At 61.5% G+C, this 16415-nt stretch overlaps 3 protein-coding genes across 3 annotated transcripts; 2 read left to right on the top strand and 1 right to left on the bottom strand.

Annotated features, from left to right (window-relative positions):
* Positions 1–325: 325 nt before the first annotated feature.
* Positions 326–1644, top strand: PLICBS_009338 (uncharacterized protein; the record flags this gene model as incomplete). Its single annotated transcript, XM_018324952.1, has 2 exons — positions 326–395; positions 479–1644. 2 exons carry the CDS (start codon positions 326–328, stop codon positions 1642–1644), a joined length of 1236 nt encoding a protein of 411 aa, XP_018176346.1.
* A 455-nt stretch (positions 1645–2099) lies between these two features.
* Positions 2100–4464, bottom strand: PLICBS_009337 (vacuolar protein sorting-associated protein 1; the record flags this gene model as incomplete). The annotated part of the gene is made up of 6 exons (XM_018324951.1): positions 2100–2268; positions 2321–2405; positions 2457–2727; positions 2778–4164; positions 4222–4356; positions 4412–4464. The coding sequence occupies 6 exons, from the start codon at positions 4462–4464 to the stop codon at positions 2100–2102; spliced, it is 2100 nt and encodes a 699-aa protein (XP_018176345.1).
* A 2674-nt stretch (positions 4465–7138) lies between these two features.
* On the top strand, positions 7139–9716 carry PLICBS_009336 (uncharacterized protein; the record flags this gene model as incomplete). The annotated part of the gene is made up of 5 exons (XM_065601611.1): positions 7139–7145; positions 7312–8406; positions 8469–8869; positions 8939–9564; positions 9626–9716. 5 exons carry the CDS (start codon positions 7139–7141, stop codon positions 9714–9716), a joined length of 2220 nt encoding a protein of 739 aa, XP_065457683.1.
* Positions 9717–16415: the final 6699 nt, after the last annotated feature.

Genomic DNA, 16415 nt, shown 5'->3' with positions numbered 1-16415 from the left:
AGTCGGGCGGCCGCTGTTTCCTCCGCACTCCGCACCCCGCGGTTCCCCCCACAGCGGGGCCGGCTCAGTGACAGGCTGCCCTGGAGCCGCGAAAGCTGCCAGGGACAGGGACCGGAGCCGAGGCCCGACGAAGTCGTACATAGCCTATTAGAGGTATTACTGTTACTTAGCTTGCTTGTATACACCAAATCACCACGCTTCTTCATGACCAGCTGCTCTCCTAACGAGCTCTTGTGCCGATGGCATGTAAACACTGAACGGCATTCAATTTCCATCGTCTTTCTCGAATAAAGCCAAAAGTGGTTCGTCAAGTCGCCGCAGCATCATGGCCACCGCTGCCGGACCGCCGCCTCTCACGGGCATCAAGGTCCTCGAGTTTGCCGGCCTCGCTCCAGGTAAATGCGCCACGTCCCTTGCGATCCTGTGGTGTCATATCCGCTCGAGGCCAGATGGCAGCTAACAGATAATCAAACCAAAGGGCCCTTCTGCGGCATGCTCCTCGCCGACGCCGGCGCCTCCGTCCTGCGCATCGACCGTGCACCCCGGGGCGGCCCCGGCGGCGGCTCCACGCCCGTCTCGCAGGACACGCTCACGCGGCACAAGGCCTCTCTGGCCGTGGACCTCAAGTCGCCGCGCGGGATCCGGCTCGTGCGCTCGCTCGTCGCGCGCGGCGCCGACGTGCTCATCGACCCGTTCCGCCCGGGCGTGCTGGAGCGCCTCGGCCTCGGGCCCGACGACCTGCTGCCGCTCAACCCGCGCCTCGTCTACGGCCGCCTGACCGGCTACCGCCGCGACGGCCGCTACCGCGACATGGCCGGCCACGACATCAACTACCTCGCCGTGTCGGGCGCCCTGGGCCTGCTCGGCCGCGACGGCGACACCCCGCACCCGCCCGTCAACCTGCTGGCCGACTTTGCCGGCGGCGGCGCCACCCTCTTCCAGGGCATCCTCCTCGCGCTGCTGTCGCGCGCCTCCACGGGCCGCGGCCAGGTCGTCGAGGCCAACATGGTCGACGGCGCGTCCTACCTGGCCACCTTTCCGCGCTTCATGCTCAAGAGCCCGCTCGGCGGGAGGGGTCGCGGCCGCAACCTCCTCGACGGCGGGTGCCCGTACTACGACACCTACGCCACCAAGGACGGGCGCTACGTCTCCGTCGGCGCCCTCGAGCCGCAGTTCTTCGACGCCCTGCTGCGCGGGCTGGGTCTCGAGGGCCAGGGCTGGGAGTCGCGCCGCTACGACCCGGATGAGTGGCCCGCCCTGCGCCGCGTCCTGACTGACGTCTTCGGCAGCAAGACGCGCACCGAGTGGGAGCGGGTCTTTGACGGCACAGACGCCTGCGTCGCCCCCGTCCTCGAGTACGCGGAGCTCGAGACGGATCCCGCGCGTGAGGGCGACCAGCGGCCCGCCGTCACCCTGCGCGCCACGCCCTGCCTTGCCGTCAAGCAGCAGGGTGACGCGCCCGGCGACCCTGCCACCTACGGCCAGGGACGCGGCGTTCCAGGCGACGGCTACGAGGGCGCCGCTCTGGCGCCTGGGGAGGGCGCTGAGGAGGTGCTCGGGGGCTGGTTTGGGTGGACCAAGGGCAAAGATTACGATGTCACGGATGGGGCATATGAGTTGGCCAGCTCAGACTCCAAGTTATAATTCGATGCCCATGTGGAGGGTTTAAAGCCCCTATTTTTGTATATAACCCCCTGGCAGGTCTGGGACATCACGCAACGTACAGAGAGCCGACAGCGCCTCGTGTCATTATCAAGGTCAAATAAAATAAATGCCTCTTCGTCTAGGTGATCTGCAGCACGACAAACACACAAGAGCCCTCCGCCGAGGCGCACCTCCTACACCGGCCTCGCCTTTCCGCGTCCCGCCCCGCCCACCCACTCGCTCGTGGCATCTCCCCTGCCCTGCTATCCACTGGCTCTCCCCGTGGGACTCATTACTCGTATGTCTACTCTAAGCCTGTGACCGCCCGTGGTATCGAAAAAGAAATGGGGAGAGTCCTCGCGTTCGTCAGGAGTGCGCTGGCGGCCCTCGACAGGACCCCATCATGCGTCGTGCCGAGCCGTCGCCGACGACGAGCCGGGAACGGTGTGATTCGATTACTGGACTTGGCTGACAATTTCACTGGCCTTGCCCAGCGACTCCACCATCTGCTGGCACTCTTTCCTCCGGCGGATGGTAAAGTCGCTCTCCTTGAGCAGATCGTCGAGCGTGTCGGTCCGATACATGTTCTCCAGCAACTCGCGCTGCATCTCGTCCTTGGTGAACCTAAGCCCTGTCAGCAAACCTGTCCTTCCTACAATGGCAGGATTGTACGTACTGAACCAGGGTGAGCATAATGGCCTTGGGGACCATGTCAATCATGGTGCGCTTAACAATGTTGTAGTACGACGAAATGAGAAGCTCTGCGCTCGTTATTAGTAAAAGCCACGCAGCTGCTTTGTCGATCAACGTACTGATGACTTCAACCTCAATGTTCTCACGCTCGGAGAGAGTGCCCGAGGCCTTGAGGGTTGGCGGGGGCGCCTCCATCGCAGCGGCCTTCTTCTTGTTCTTGGCGGCAAAGAAACTGCCAAAGAAGCCCGAGTTCGCGTTGCCGTCCACCTCGGGCACCGTCGGGCTGGCTGCTCTGTTCGGGGTGGAAGACTGTGGCAGCGGCTTGCCGGTCTTGGGGTCGACCTGGACGGGCTTGGTGGGGTTGTAGCGCTCGTTGACAATCGCCATGGCCTGGCAGTTGCATTAGCGTCAGCTCCTCAGCGCGAGATGACAATACCTACTCGGTGACCGTTCAAGAAGTCGGGATGGCCTGTGTTGATGTAGCACGCCTCCATGGAGACCAAATCCCGGACGAGCTTGTTCGTGGGCTCCATGGCCTTCTTGAAGAAGGCGATGACCACGCCGTGCATCTTCTCCTTCAGCCCTGGGTATCGCCGGTACAGCTGCTTCCCGAGAAGCTGTGACAATATCCGAACTAGTTCGTCGTACACCAGTGACACGCATTTCAGACTGGGGTCCTCCATTCGCTTGATCTGCTGCTTGACGATGAGCTCAAAGGCAGTCGTGCCGACGAAAAGTGCCGGCGAGGATCCGGAGGAGTTGTAGAGTATGGTGCGGATGTCGACATCCTTGACAACGTCGAAGGGATCGATGGCCTTGACGCCGTTGGAGTAAAGCTCGTGGAAGACAAAGCTGATACGGGCACCACCTGAGAGTTCCGTACTCGACAGCTCCGTGTTGTTGCCGTCGAGGACCGTGCGCCACTCATTGGTGAACTCGGTGATAATGTTGAGGACAATGTTGGCACTGTTGCCAAGCATGGAGGGCCCCAGGCTTTCCAACTCGCTCGTGTACTTTTGCAGGGAGCTTGAAATGCGCGCCTTGATGTCGGGAAGGGTCTGCTTGATGTGCATCATGAGAATCAGGTTCAGCTTGCGGGCCAGGTATGGAGTGCCGCAGTATGAGCTTTTGTTGCGGTAGGCCTTGTGGTTCTCGAAAAAGTTCTTCTCGGCTTCCAACGCCTGGTTGATAGCCTTCTTGTTGTCGATATCCCGCTGGCCGCGGTTGACCACGGGCACGTATCCTAGCCGCAGGGGGATGACGCGGTTGGACAGGATGTCAATGACGTCGGTTCCCTCGTCCATAAGGTCGACCTTGGTCAGGACACCGATGGTCCTCTGGCCCTCCGGGTCGACCTCGCGGGCGAGCTTCAAGCCGTCCGAGTTGGCCAAGTCAATGTTGGCAGCCGTCACGGCCAGGATGATGGCGTTGGACTTGCCAATGTACTTGAGCACCATCTCGCGGATCTGTCGCTCGATATCGCGGGGCTGATCGCCGACCGGGACCTTGGTCAGGCCGGGCAAGTCGACCAAGGTCAGGGTGAGAACGTTGGGAGAGTAGATGCGCAGGTTGATCGGGGCGGCCGAGATGCCGGCGTTCTTGCCGACCTTGGCCTCAGTCTCCCGAGCAATCTCTTCTCGGATCTTGGTGAAGTCGTAGTATTTTTGACCCGGGATATGGAGGAACTCTCCCCACTCGTCAGGGTTGGCGGCCTTATCGGTGGCGGTGGAGATGTCATCTTGCTTTACGCCGTTGGACTGCGCGGGGCGGTTGATGAGCTGAAGGACGAGGGGCCGCCGTGTCACGATACCGGAGCCTCGGGGAAGGCTAAAAACATTGGTATTAAAACTCGCCACGCGCGAGATGGGCTGCGGAGATACTCACAAGTCGCGGCCGACAATATTCTCGAGCACGGAACTCTTGCCGCTTGACTGACTGCCGACGACGGCGATTTGGGGGAGGTCGATGGGGTTGTTGACACCCACTGTCGCGAACACATCCTGGAGCTTATTTACGAGCCTAGGGGAGGCCACAGTCAGTTCACGTCGATGGCGCGGCGTGGGCGAGGACTCACTGGATGAGGGCGGGATCCGAGATGCCCCCCGGCGTGACGAGGCTGCCGCTCATGATCGCTTGTACGATGACTATTGTCTCGGTGGTGTTCGATCGGCGTCGGTTATCCCGTCAGGGTGAACGTGGCCAGTGTCGCGGCGCAGTTCGTCGGTCGCTGAGCGGGCGAATGTCGAAGGAGGGAGAGCGGTTCTCCTTAAAACGGTCGCGGGAGGGGCTAAACGTCGACGGTGGCGCGCCGTACTCGAGCAGCTGGGGTGCGCTGTCTCGCTGGTGGTGGAGCAACAGCAGCGCAGTGTGAGCCAAGACGGTGAGGCGAGGTGAGTCGAGGAAGAGCGAGGGCGGAGTGGTGATGATGTTTACAGTCCGTACGGGGTTGCTGGGATGGAGAGGACTCGCAACGCAACGCGGGACGACGACACATGTGGTTTGTAGAGCCCAATAGTGGAGCGCTGGGGAGGGCACTAAAGTTGCGTCGCGGCCCTGGCGGGCTGGCGCCTGCGATTTGTTGGCGACGCCACAGGTGGCGGAGTCGATGGATCCATCCCTGTGCTGCCAGCAGTCAGGCATTGGCAGTTGAGGACTCAGGCAGCGTTCAGCAGCAGCCCAGCAAGCTCGGCAATCAGCAGCAGCATCATCAGTCCTCAGGAGGGGCACGTGACCTTCCCCAAAACCTCCGAGTCTGACGGACCCCTGGCAACGACTCATGCGAGCACGCTGAGCTCTCCAGTGAAGGGGACTTTAATTTGGGAGCCTGGCAGGGGCAGACGTCACCATTTGATGATGCGGCCCGCTTGCTGTTGCCCTTCGTCTCGCTTCAGTGTGCTGGCTGCTGCTCATCAGTCCATCTCGCCGGACATGCGGGAGGCAAAGGAGGAAGCTTTGTCGTGGCTGGGGGGCCAGATGACGCGGATTATCAGCACGAATCCCGCATCGCCCGTCACATGGCGCTCAAGTCGCCTCACTAGCAGGTACCAACGGTGATCGCACACATAGAGCATCGAGCCGAGCCCGACCGTCTATGAGACATGGCAGGAAAATGCCAGACGGGCATGTTCGACGCCACGGAGCAAAGATGCAGACATATCCCAGCAGAAGATGCCAGTACTTCGTAGATAAGCAGCGGCACCGGCCTTTAAGGGCCCGGTCGCGGAGGAGCTGTCCGGCTAACACGCGAGTCGTCTCCCGCCAAGGCTTAGAGATCGTCGTGCATGCGGGTGTTGGGACATGCCTCTTTTATCCGATCCAAGTCACTTGACGAGCCCTTTTGGGGGTTGGTGCGGCGTCGGCACCAACGAAAGGCGAGCCTTTGCTCCTGTCCTGGGTATCTCGTGTCCTGGCGCCTTCGGGGTGCCCTGGAGTCGCTCCTTGGGCCGGGTTCTCTCTGCCAGGTCCATGCAGGCGGGGTCGAGCGACCATCTATCTCGTCCTTGCATAGCTCGCATTTCCTGGAGGGCGATCCGTCGGAGAGATGCGGGCACCCGAGTGGAGGGTTGGCTGCCATGCCCATGAACTGCTGGAGCGATGCCCATCGCCCGGGTTTACCCATCAGATTTGGGACTGCCCAGTCTCAGCCAGCAAGGCGCCATATGTCCCGAGGTTTGCGTGTCGGCCCCCCAGCCGGACTGGCCGGTTCTTTCGCGAAGCAGCGAGTGTCAGCGCCGCGGTGGGCGATAAGAGCGAGGGCGAGGGCGTCGGGCGGCGGCATGGAGACGTCATCGACGGCTGCCAGTGTGCTGTAGCTACAGGCGGACATCAACTGCTGCCGTGGACACTGCTGTAGTCATTAGGCTCCTCGTGTCGGTCAGAGCTCTGCCCAAGAAAGCACACCGGCGGCATCTGCTAATTAACGTCGCAGGTGTTCGAAACTTGGGGCCAAGTTACACTCGTGGACAACTGCCATCCATGGATGTCGCAATATTTCCGCCGCTGCCAAATGCAGCACATGAGGCGACGGTCTGGAGCTTCATCAGAAGACACCTTACAGTGGGGACTGGAATGGATGGTGAGGTGGATGCGCGGGGAGGCCCGCCAGCGCTGCATCAGTGCCCCCTCTCCCTCCATTCAGCGGGCTGCGACGCTGCCCAGGTGCACAGGTGGTGACGGGAGCTGCAGCTCGGGTGGCCATCCAGTGCCACAGGGCCCACCTGCACCACCTTGCACCAGACAGCAGGGCCTGCCACAGGCGGCCGTGCTATCGTCCATCCCCAGGGCAGCCCGAACAGGTTGCCCCCGCTGCAGCCGCTCCAGTGCGTGCGAGGCCTGCCCGTCCAGTGCCCGCCCTGCCTGCGCCCGCCCAGCCCAGCCCAGCCCAGCCCAGGCGCCTCCACCCAACCCGCGGCCATCCATCCCTTCCTCCACCTGGCCCAAGGAAGGCAACCTGGAGCACAGCTCCCGTGCCAGCTGCCAGCCGGTGCTAACCTTGCCTTACTCGTACGCACCTGGAGGCTAGCAGTGACCTGGGCCTAAGGCCGGCTTCGTCCCCCATCCGTCCTAGGTACCCTCGCCTCGCTCGACGACACCTCAACCCCTTCCACAACTCTGAACAAACCACTCCGCCGCTTCCACCTATGCCTCCTCAACGCACCGCCTAGTCACACCGTTCCTCCCACGACCGCCCGGCCGTCCACAGCTGCCGACACCGAGCTGCAGCAAGCAAGCCGACGCCCGGCGCCGCCCTGGGGCACCCAGCCGCCGCTGACAAAACGTCCGTCCGCTTCGTGGGCTTCACATGTGCCGTCCGCCTCTGGCTTCCTGGCACAGTCGACAAGGCCCGTGCCGGCTGCCCGCTGCTCGCTCACCTCACGACACAGATCTGACGGGCCAGGCCTCTACCTCTCCGACCTGCTACCGACACAGGCCCGAGTCCTCGCCGGCCTCCGTCGACCCTTGGCTGCTGGCCAGCTCCCTCCACCGGTCCCTCTGATCCCACCGCGGTTTCCATCCGCGGAGAGGTCGTCGTGGACCACATTCGCGACCCTCGTTCCCCCATCGACGCCTCCGACAACCCAGCCACCCCGCAACCCGCCCAGTCTTCCTCCAACACCGCCCTCTCAGCACCCATCCCCCCGAACCCGCCGCCTGACCACGATCGAGGCGCCTCTTCCCGGGCCACGGCTGCCGCGAATATAGAATCTTCGACGGCCAGAGACCCCGAGGACCTCAGCGCCCCGCCACAGATCCTGGGCCGACGACGGCGGTCCTCAACTCCGCAGACGCAGGGACACTCGGCCGTCCCATCAGCTGGGCTTGCCGCCGCTCCCGCCGCACCTGCTGGAGCCGCTGTCGAGCACCCCCCGAAGCGGAGACGACGTGATAGTATACATATGTTGGCCGACGGTACCCCGCAAGGCCAGTCCAACGGCGATGCCGCGACTCGGTCCAACGGCGATGCCGCTGCCGCGGACCTGCCGGGCGTCATGAACGGCAACCGCAAGGCGGCCCGCGCCACCAACGGCTCGTCGTCGAACGGGGCCGCCAAGTCCGCGGCAGAACCCCCCTCGACCTACTTTGGCCACAACCGCGAAGAGGTCACAAGGATATTGATACAGGCATTGTCAGACATGGGCTACCAGGCCGCCGCCGAGAGCGTCAGTCGGGATAGCGGCTACGACTTGGAGAGCAGTACAGTGGCGGCCTTTCGCTCGGCCGTGCTCGGCGGATACTGGGCCGAGGCAGAGAAGCTCCTGACTGGCGCCACCGTTGCGGACTCCGGTGGTGGACAAGGTAATGGATTGGTCCTCTCCGCCGGATCGGATCGAAACCTCATGAAATGCTGGCTTCGGCAGCAAAAGTTCCTGGAGCTCCTGGAGCAGCGAGACACCGGTCGCGCCCTCACGGTTCTGCGTGGGGAGCTGACACCGCTGTATCAAGACACCAGCAAGCTTCACTTCCTCTCCAGCCTGCTGATGTGCCGCTCAACAGAGGATCTCAAGGCCAAAGCCAGCTGGGACGGGGCCCAGGGACAGTCACGGAGACAGTTGCTCTCAGAGCTTTCGCGTAAGTACTCACCTCTGGTTAGGGCTGGGCTGTGACGATGTACTGACCGTATTCGCCATTAGGGTGCATCTCCCCGTCAGTCATGTTGCCCGAGAACCGCTTGGCCGTTCTCCTGGAGCAGGTGAAGCAGAAGCAGATTGATACCTGTTTGTATCATACAGCAGCGTCATCTCCCTCCCTCTATTCCGATCACTTCTGCGATAGACGCAATTTCCCCAGCGAAGTCGCCCTGGAGTTGAGTGACCTCGGCGAGATCTGGCAAGTACAGTTCTCTCATGACGGGACAAGATTGGCCACGGGTGGGAGCCGGGAGGGAGTCACGATCTGGGACACCAAGACTTTCGTCCAGGTTTTTGCTTTGTCTGACCACGAAAAGGGGGTGGGCAACGTATCGTGGAGCCCCAATGATGCTTTCATCGTGACTTGCTCGCAAGACAAACATGCGAGACTTTGGGACGCCAAGGTAAGTAATGCCACCACATCGTGAGGCACTCTCAGACAAATACAGTTTAACTGACTTCCTCCCGCTCAGACTGGTTCCCTTCTCAAGAAGATTAGGAAGTTTGATGAGCCGGTCAGCGGCTGCGTGTGGGCAGCGGACAGCGCCTCGTTCGTTCTGGGTACCCTCGACAAGAGCCACAGCATCTGCAGTTTCAACGTCCACGACGAGCAGATGCTTGACTGGGGCAAAAAGCATCGCGTCCAGGACATATGCGGCTCACCCGACGGTCGTTGGCTGGTGGCCGTGGACGATAACAACAGCATCCACGTTTACAACGCCGTGACGCGCGAGCTAGAGTATGACTTGGACCTCGGAGCGAGACCGACGTCGGTGAGTGTCAGCCAGGACTCTCGACACCTGCTCGTCAACAAGCAGGACAGCGAGGCACAGCTCATCGACCTGGTATCGAGGAACTCTGTCCAGAAGTTCCTGGGCCACACAGGAGGCGACTATCTGATTAGAAGTGCGTTCGGCGGCGCCAACGAGAGCTTTGTCGTCAGCGGCAGCGAGGATGGCAACATTCTGATATGGCACAAGATCATTGGTGCAGCTGTTGAGAGGCTGCCCGGGCATCTGCCGCGCTGCAACGCGGTGGCATGGAACCCGGCAGACCCGTGCATGCTGGCATCGTGCGGAGACGACGGCACAGTCAAGATGTGAGTGCTTGCGGCTCTTTGATCACACTGCGAGATTATTATACTGACTCGGCGACTGCAGCTGGACCAACAAGGTTAGGGCATTTGAGCTCCGATCACGGCATCCCAAGTCGTCGAACGGATGGCGGGGCTCGGTGGACGACATCTTCTAGAAGAACGGGGCTGTGAATTCCGTTCATCCTTAGCACTGTAGAGCACGGCTTCACAGCATCTAGCCTGGTCTCTACAGCACTGGCACCGGGGGCCGCGGAGGAGGGCCAGACAGCGCGGTGCACCCGAGTACGGCCGCTCGGGGGCTTGACCAAGCCTTTCCTCCCCAGCAGGGTTCTTCTGCCTGTCCGCTGTGCAGCTGTCCATGGTTTTACCAAGCATTTCGATTTAGGGTTATCCAGCTCTGGTCCCTTTCTGGCGTTACAGCGTTGGTACGGTCTAGGTCATGTTATTGGGTCTCGATGGGGGTAGAGCACGGGCTCACAGGGGTGAGAGGGTATTAGTATTGTATTGCGTGTGTAAGTAGAGGTTGGCTGGCCCTCTTTCCCTGGCCCGGGCAACAACAACACCCATTCGCAACGACGAAGACGCCAGCGAGCGCCTGTTTGACTGGCAACCAACTGGCCCCCGCAGGCACACTTGGGAGCTACTAGTATGTGCAATCGATGATGGTCGCGTGAGGTCCAGCCCAAAATGTGTGTACGTACGCCTGGTACGCGAGAGCCCAGGGGTATGCCGGTTGCCAAGCCTATTCCCCAGAAGCGGGGATGCCCAACTGTGGCTCCAGAGGATCGTGGGGATGGGACACTAACGTTAAGACGGCGGAAGGAAATCGCAAAGGTATCCGATCCGGTGAAAGCGCACGCGCCATTGACTCTGGACAGTGTGTCCCAAACAGGGTCGGTAGCACGTTGGGTCTGGCGCCGTTCAGCCTCGCCACCAGCCTGCTCACCGAGGGCTCAAAAGGGGAAGTCTTTGGGGCCCTCTTGGTACGCGCGCGCATGGATACTCGCGACAAGGACAGGGGGCCACGCGGGGGGGCAAAAAGGCATTGGGCGGTAGGATGCAATGGACGCAGTAGCTCCGAAAGTCAAATCAAGGGTGCGGCGTCGCTGGGCGCAGACAAGATGCCGCAGAACACACACACGAGCACCTGGCTTGGTGGTGAAAGGGGGCTTCCCCAGATCGACGATGGGGCCGGGGCACCAGGAGGAGTTCCAAAAGTCAAAATGGCGGGTGTGATTGCTGTTTGAAGTTTGGCTCGCTTTAGTCGGCATGTCATCTGGGCGGCGTGCAAGTTCAGATCTGACACAAACACGGACTTAGTACACAGCCATATCGAGCAGTAGTGCGTCGCAAGCACGACGATGGGGGCAAAAGATTCTCGACGTCCCGATGCTAGGGGCCGACCAGGATCGATGGAGGGAACCGCATATGGACGAGGCTTAGGGACGTTTGAACGAGGCGTCCATCTTTCGCGGCGTCGTCTTTGCCGCTCCTCGTCCGGAGGCGGCCGCATCAGCGCGAGATACCTGGCCACAAGCGGCGCATCCTCAGCGCAGTCGGCCCTGCTCATGACGCCGCGCGGAGGAACTTGTGCCTTGGTGGCCGGCAGACTATTTTGACGTCGGGCCACGGCTCACGAAGCCTGGCTAAAAGGCACGCGGGCCAGACCCACCGCCGTACCTTGCATCGCGGCGTCAGCGCCATGTTCAGACGATGAGACGTTCCTGCATTGGGCGGGCTCGAGCGCCTTGGCCTCTTGTCGTCGATATGTCTCTGCGTGCGAGGGACGGCCGTCGAGCTCGGCGCTTCCCCAAACCCAAATGCGGGCGGACCCAGGGCCAAAAGATCCATGTCGCGCCTGAGTCGTAGCAGGTGCCAAGCCAAGATCCGCCGCATGGACTGGCATTGTGCGTGAGAGAGTGCCATGGCCAGTGAGCACTGTCTGACGAGAGCAAGGACATGGTCGAAACGCTCGCTCGGGCAGTTCGTATCTCGGTCCAATGCATCTGCATGCACGTCGGCATTGGCGAGCAGCTGCGTTGCAGGGGCTTTTTGCCCGACCGAGCGGCTGCCCATGGTCGCTTCGGTGTGCCAGCAGTGACATCGTCCACGTACTGTACTGTATGCGAAGACAGCGTCTCATCCAGCTTGACGAGCCATCCATCTTCGAAGGGCAACACCCCAACACGGCTGCAAGGGCTAGACCTCGAGGAATTAGCACCGGAGCCTGCTTGCGACAGAATACCACCGACATGTACGACGTGTCGTGGCCAGCCGCGAGAGGCATGGTTGCAACGAAGCTTATCGTTTCATCGAGTTCTGGCGGACAGGTTTCCCGTGGCTCTCGTGCCATCTTGATGCCCAGCAGCATCACCAATGAGCGTCCCTCGACTGGCGATGATGGATAACGGAGGGTGAGTACCTGCCTCGAGCCGCGGGCCATGATGGCTGCACTCCCCAATGCCAACGCAACATGGCGGGCGACTGGCCAATCCTTGCAAGCGCAGCGTACCACTCGGATCCGACACCATGGCACAAGTCGCACCCCTTTTCCAGGATGACCACACCTCTGGGACCGGCTGTGGATTCGAGGCTTCTGCCAGCGCGACCCGACGCAGGCCGTTCCTGGCGCCGTCACATTTCAGCGTGAGCAGACAGACACCACCAAAGTACTAGCCTCACGGGCACCACGAGGAGGACATGCAAGCCTCATCCACGCGCCACACGGCGGGCGACCATGAATGGCGCGCCATCAAGCAAACCTCTTGTCGGGCACCACCTCCTTGGGGATAGCGGCGGAATTGCTTCGGACGACGCTTGCACACCATGCACTCGTCTCCTTTTTTTCCTTCACCGATCATCATGGTCCTCGACTTGTCAGTGATGCAGCACTTCCGCTAGTTTGCTTAACCATTGGGCGAGCTAGAGCCATCTTCAATGCCGCACCCGCGAAGGGTGGCATGAACGACTCATGGCCCAAGCCACGGCTGCTGCGCAGGATGCTGGGGTCGAAGACGTCAAGGCCTCGGACAGGTCTTCAGGCTGAAAGGAAGATGGCGGCCGTCGCAGGGTCTTGCGGTGGCGAAACAGCGTGCTGCAGCTGCAAGCATGTCTGGCGAGTGGTGGCTGCCGGCCAAGGAAAAACAAACGTCTTGCATTTCTCCAGGCACGCTGATGGCAGAAGTGGCCCAAGCGGGTGCTGATCCAGTTGGCGTCAGATGCAAACTTGCTTCTTATGCCCATCATTGGGCACGGCCCGGCGACAACGGCTTCCGGCGCTGGTCCGTTGAGCAACGGCAGTGGGCGTTGGTCGAGCCGGTCGGCAGACGCAATCCGAAGACGCTTGCGAGAGCATGTCTCTGGGGAGGCACAGTTGGCATCTGGTCCCCGCCATGCCTGCCATGGTTCGAGTTCGCGGCGTCAATAGAGCTGTCGAGACGAGAAATTGCCAGGCCCAATGCTGCCCCGTGCTCCAAGCACACTCTTGGGCTGGACTCAATGGGGTGCTGCCGCTGGAGTGGGCCCGTTCGAAGTGGCTTTGAGTGGTTGCTCTCAGGGCCTCGGCCACGCTGGGTCTGTGGCCGCCATTGCCTGCGTTGGCTATCCATTCTCAGTCTTGCTGCTCAGTGTCGACAATCCGTGGCTTGTCTTCGGATCCCGGCCTGTGGTCCTACCCAATGAGCTTGACCGTGCACGTGCAAATACAAGTACGCAGAGGCCAACAATGGTTGAGCGAGACCGCCTTGACCAAACGGTACTGTAGCCAAGCTGGGACAACTCGTCCGCCGTGGTGTCCGTCTCGGCCCGCAGATCTGCGATGTCCGCAATCACGACGCCGGGTGCGCATGCGGTTGTTGTGGACCTCGTCGTCGGCCACATGGACCCCCTTGCCTTGACCTGCCGTGCGGCCTTGGCACGCTGGAGGTCTGAATGGTTGACTGTCAGGAGCTCACTCCGCAATCCAAACGGCGCCAGCGGCGTGGTCATTGCTGCTCAAACTGTTGTTCCAGACCAAACGGATGTCGACTAGGCCTGGTGTGGAGCGGTGGGCCATGGTCTTCAGCGAGCCCGTCCGTCCGCGCTGGGGGAGGGAGTCTGGAAGGCTTCTTTTTACCCTTCCATGTGCCGCCACCACACGGCATCCGATGAGACCGGTCAGCGGCAACCCAAGGCCATGTCTCCTTCACGGAGAGACCGACCCAGGCCCATACCAGCACAAATCGTGCAGGTCGTGCAGTTGAAGAGCCCAGCAGCCGGGCTCGCACCCCTTCGCCAGCCCCCGAACTGAAGGCTTCAGCTCGACGCCCTGGACGCCGTCGCCGACTGGGTCTCTTGATCTGGAGGGTGTGCTGGCATGGCCTTTGTGTGGTCGCCGACACACTTGGTTGCCCGCCTGGTCCCTGGTCCCTGGCCCTTGGCCGGCCCGCCGGCCGTGGTCAGTGCGGACGGTAACAGAGTCTGCTATGTGCCGCTGCTTTTCGATGAAACCGCACTCTTTCCCGAGAGTGCGAGGTCGGGCCTGGCCGCAGCGTCGATGCGCGTGGTTCAAACCAACGACAAGCCTGGTCGGACAAAGAGGCCTGCCCCGAGTACGTAGCACCAGGGTATCAGTTGACCACTGGCGACACTGCGAGGCACCACTGCCGGGTGACCGTAACCGAACGAAAAACAGAAGCAAAAAAGTTCCTTGCAAAACGCGAAGCCATTCATTGACGTCGGCGTCGGCGCTGGAACGTTGTCTGAGGGGTGACGGGCAAGGCTCCCTCGCTGAGCCGAAGGCAGGTTGGGGAGGGATGTTTGGAGCTCCAAGATGGCGGCATTACAGAGCTTTGAAGGTGAGTGAGTACGGGGGTCCACTTGTGCGTGCACTCTATGTGCCGTCTGGGGGAGTTGCATGCAAGGTTGCTGTTGGATCGAGAGGCTCGCACGGGTTGTAGCACGTCGACGGTCCTTACTCATGATACCTGCTCAAGACAGGGTGCGCAGTGAAGACACCTGACGGGAGGTATCGAGGGACAACCGAAGCTGATCGATCCGCCCAGCAGGCGCTGCAGCAGGCGCAGCACGACCCTGCAGAGAAACGTATCTCGTCTTGCCATGTACATTTACCTTTCTGGCATAGGTGCGTCTCGCCGTCCTGGCGCCTGCAGCTGCCGCTGTCCTTCCGGGTCGGGTCCCGGCTGGAAAGGTGCATGTAGGCAGTCTGCGCTCCTGAGGTGTCGACAAACTGAAGAGGGGGAAGGAGGCAACGGCACTCGACCTACCTGCCTTTGATTGATGTAACGTGCGACGGCCACGGCAGGTGCAGCTACGCTTTGCCGCCATCGGGGACGGGTCGAATCCAGGCCAGGAAGGAGCGACGCGCTTGGCCGCCAAAGCGGCACCTTAAGCCTCTCACAATCCGGCACGGCTGTGAACATGACGATGCCCTGCCCGCAGCGTCAAAATGTCTTCAGCCCCTTAACTAGGTTTCTTGGACAGTATGGCCTGGCGCGACAACCGGCGAACAAGCTCTGCATACGCGTCGAGAAGAGCCGCCGCTGACGAAGGGGGTGCCTTCTGGTGATCGGACGGCAGGCACGATAGACTGGTGTAAGTGGACTGCAACCAACCTTTCCTTGCCGCGCAAGGTACCGAAGTAAAAGAAGGGGCAGGAACAACCTGCTAGGTAGGTACCGAGCACCTTGAATAGGCAAGGCACGCAAAGCAGCACCTTCCCCTCCATCAAGTACCACGGTACGAAGGCGAGGTAGCAATACACGCCTCACTCCTGGCAGTCCGTGGCAGCGGCAGGTCGCCGGATGCAGCGCCAAACGCTGTGCCGCCGGATGGAGCAAGATGCTGTACGGCAGAACTCAACGGGACTCCCTCTCCCCTTCTCTCATCAACACGCCGTTCCCCACCCGAATCGCTCAGCACGATACGAAGTGCTACTCGCACTCGTACCATGCCGTGGCCGCGCCGCGAGCGTGTCTGCGGCCCCGGTCGTGTCGTTCGTTGTCCGGCTGTTTTGTAATCTTGCAGCGATCCGTCATTTTTTGGAGCCCCCCTCGGTTGTGTGGTGGTCCATGTTTGATGTTAATTTCGCCTGCGGCCAAGCCTGGGTCGCCCGCCGGGGCCCTGGGCCTGGCTCGCTGCAGCGCACGCACAACAGCGAGCGCAAACGCGCCAAATGCCCCCCAAGTGCACCACGAATGCACCACGCCACAGCGGCGGCGCCCCTCCTCCACTCCACCCGCGCACCCACCATCCAGCTGTGCAAGTGTGAAGTGGTGCCCGCTAACCTTGCCATGCCACGCCTCCGTCTCTGGCTGCCCCCCATCCGGGCATCTTTGCCCATGCCACCCTCTCCCTCTCAAGCCCCCCCCGTTCTAATCGAACGCCTCCCGAGGGGCCTAATGCGGGATCGTCGCTGAGTTAGTTCAACATTATGCCGGGCCCGTCCATGGCACCCGTGCCCTCCGTTCTGCCCGCTGCTCTTCGCTCTGCTCCCTCTTCATTATCTTGCTGAAATCTCCCGTCTCGTTGCTCGTCGGTCCCGCGACTCCCGCACCTGGTGCCTCGACCCTCGACGCCGCTCATTGCCTCTGTTGTTGCGCGCGGCTGCCTGCTCGTCTGCCGCTTCGCCCGTTGGTCCACGGCCCTCCCGAGTCGCAGCACCAGCTACCAAGCACCCAGTAGGCAGCGAGACGGGGTGCCAGGCCGACGACCGCGCATTGCGACGCTTGAGACACGACGCAACGAGCACAACGCCCTCGCAAACCACCTCCACTCATAATGCGCCTATAACACAAGGCTACTTTCTCCTTCTTCCTTGGCCGCTCTTCTTCCTTTGCTTGTTTGGTCTTTGCCCC

This window comes from Purpureocillium lilacinum (assembly GCF_023168085.1).
Source record: "Purpureocillium lilacinum CBS 284.36 DNA, scaffold_7, whole genome shotgun sequence".
In the NCBI taxonomy this organism is placed as follows: Eukaryota; Fungi; Ascomycota; class Sordariomycetes; order Hypocreales; family Ophiocordycipitaceae; genus Purpureocillium; species Purpureocillium lilacinum.
The sequence above is the reverse complement of the archived record's forward strand: the minus strand, read 5'-3'. Positions and strand labels throughout refer to the sequence as shown.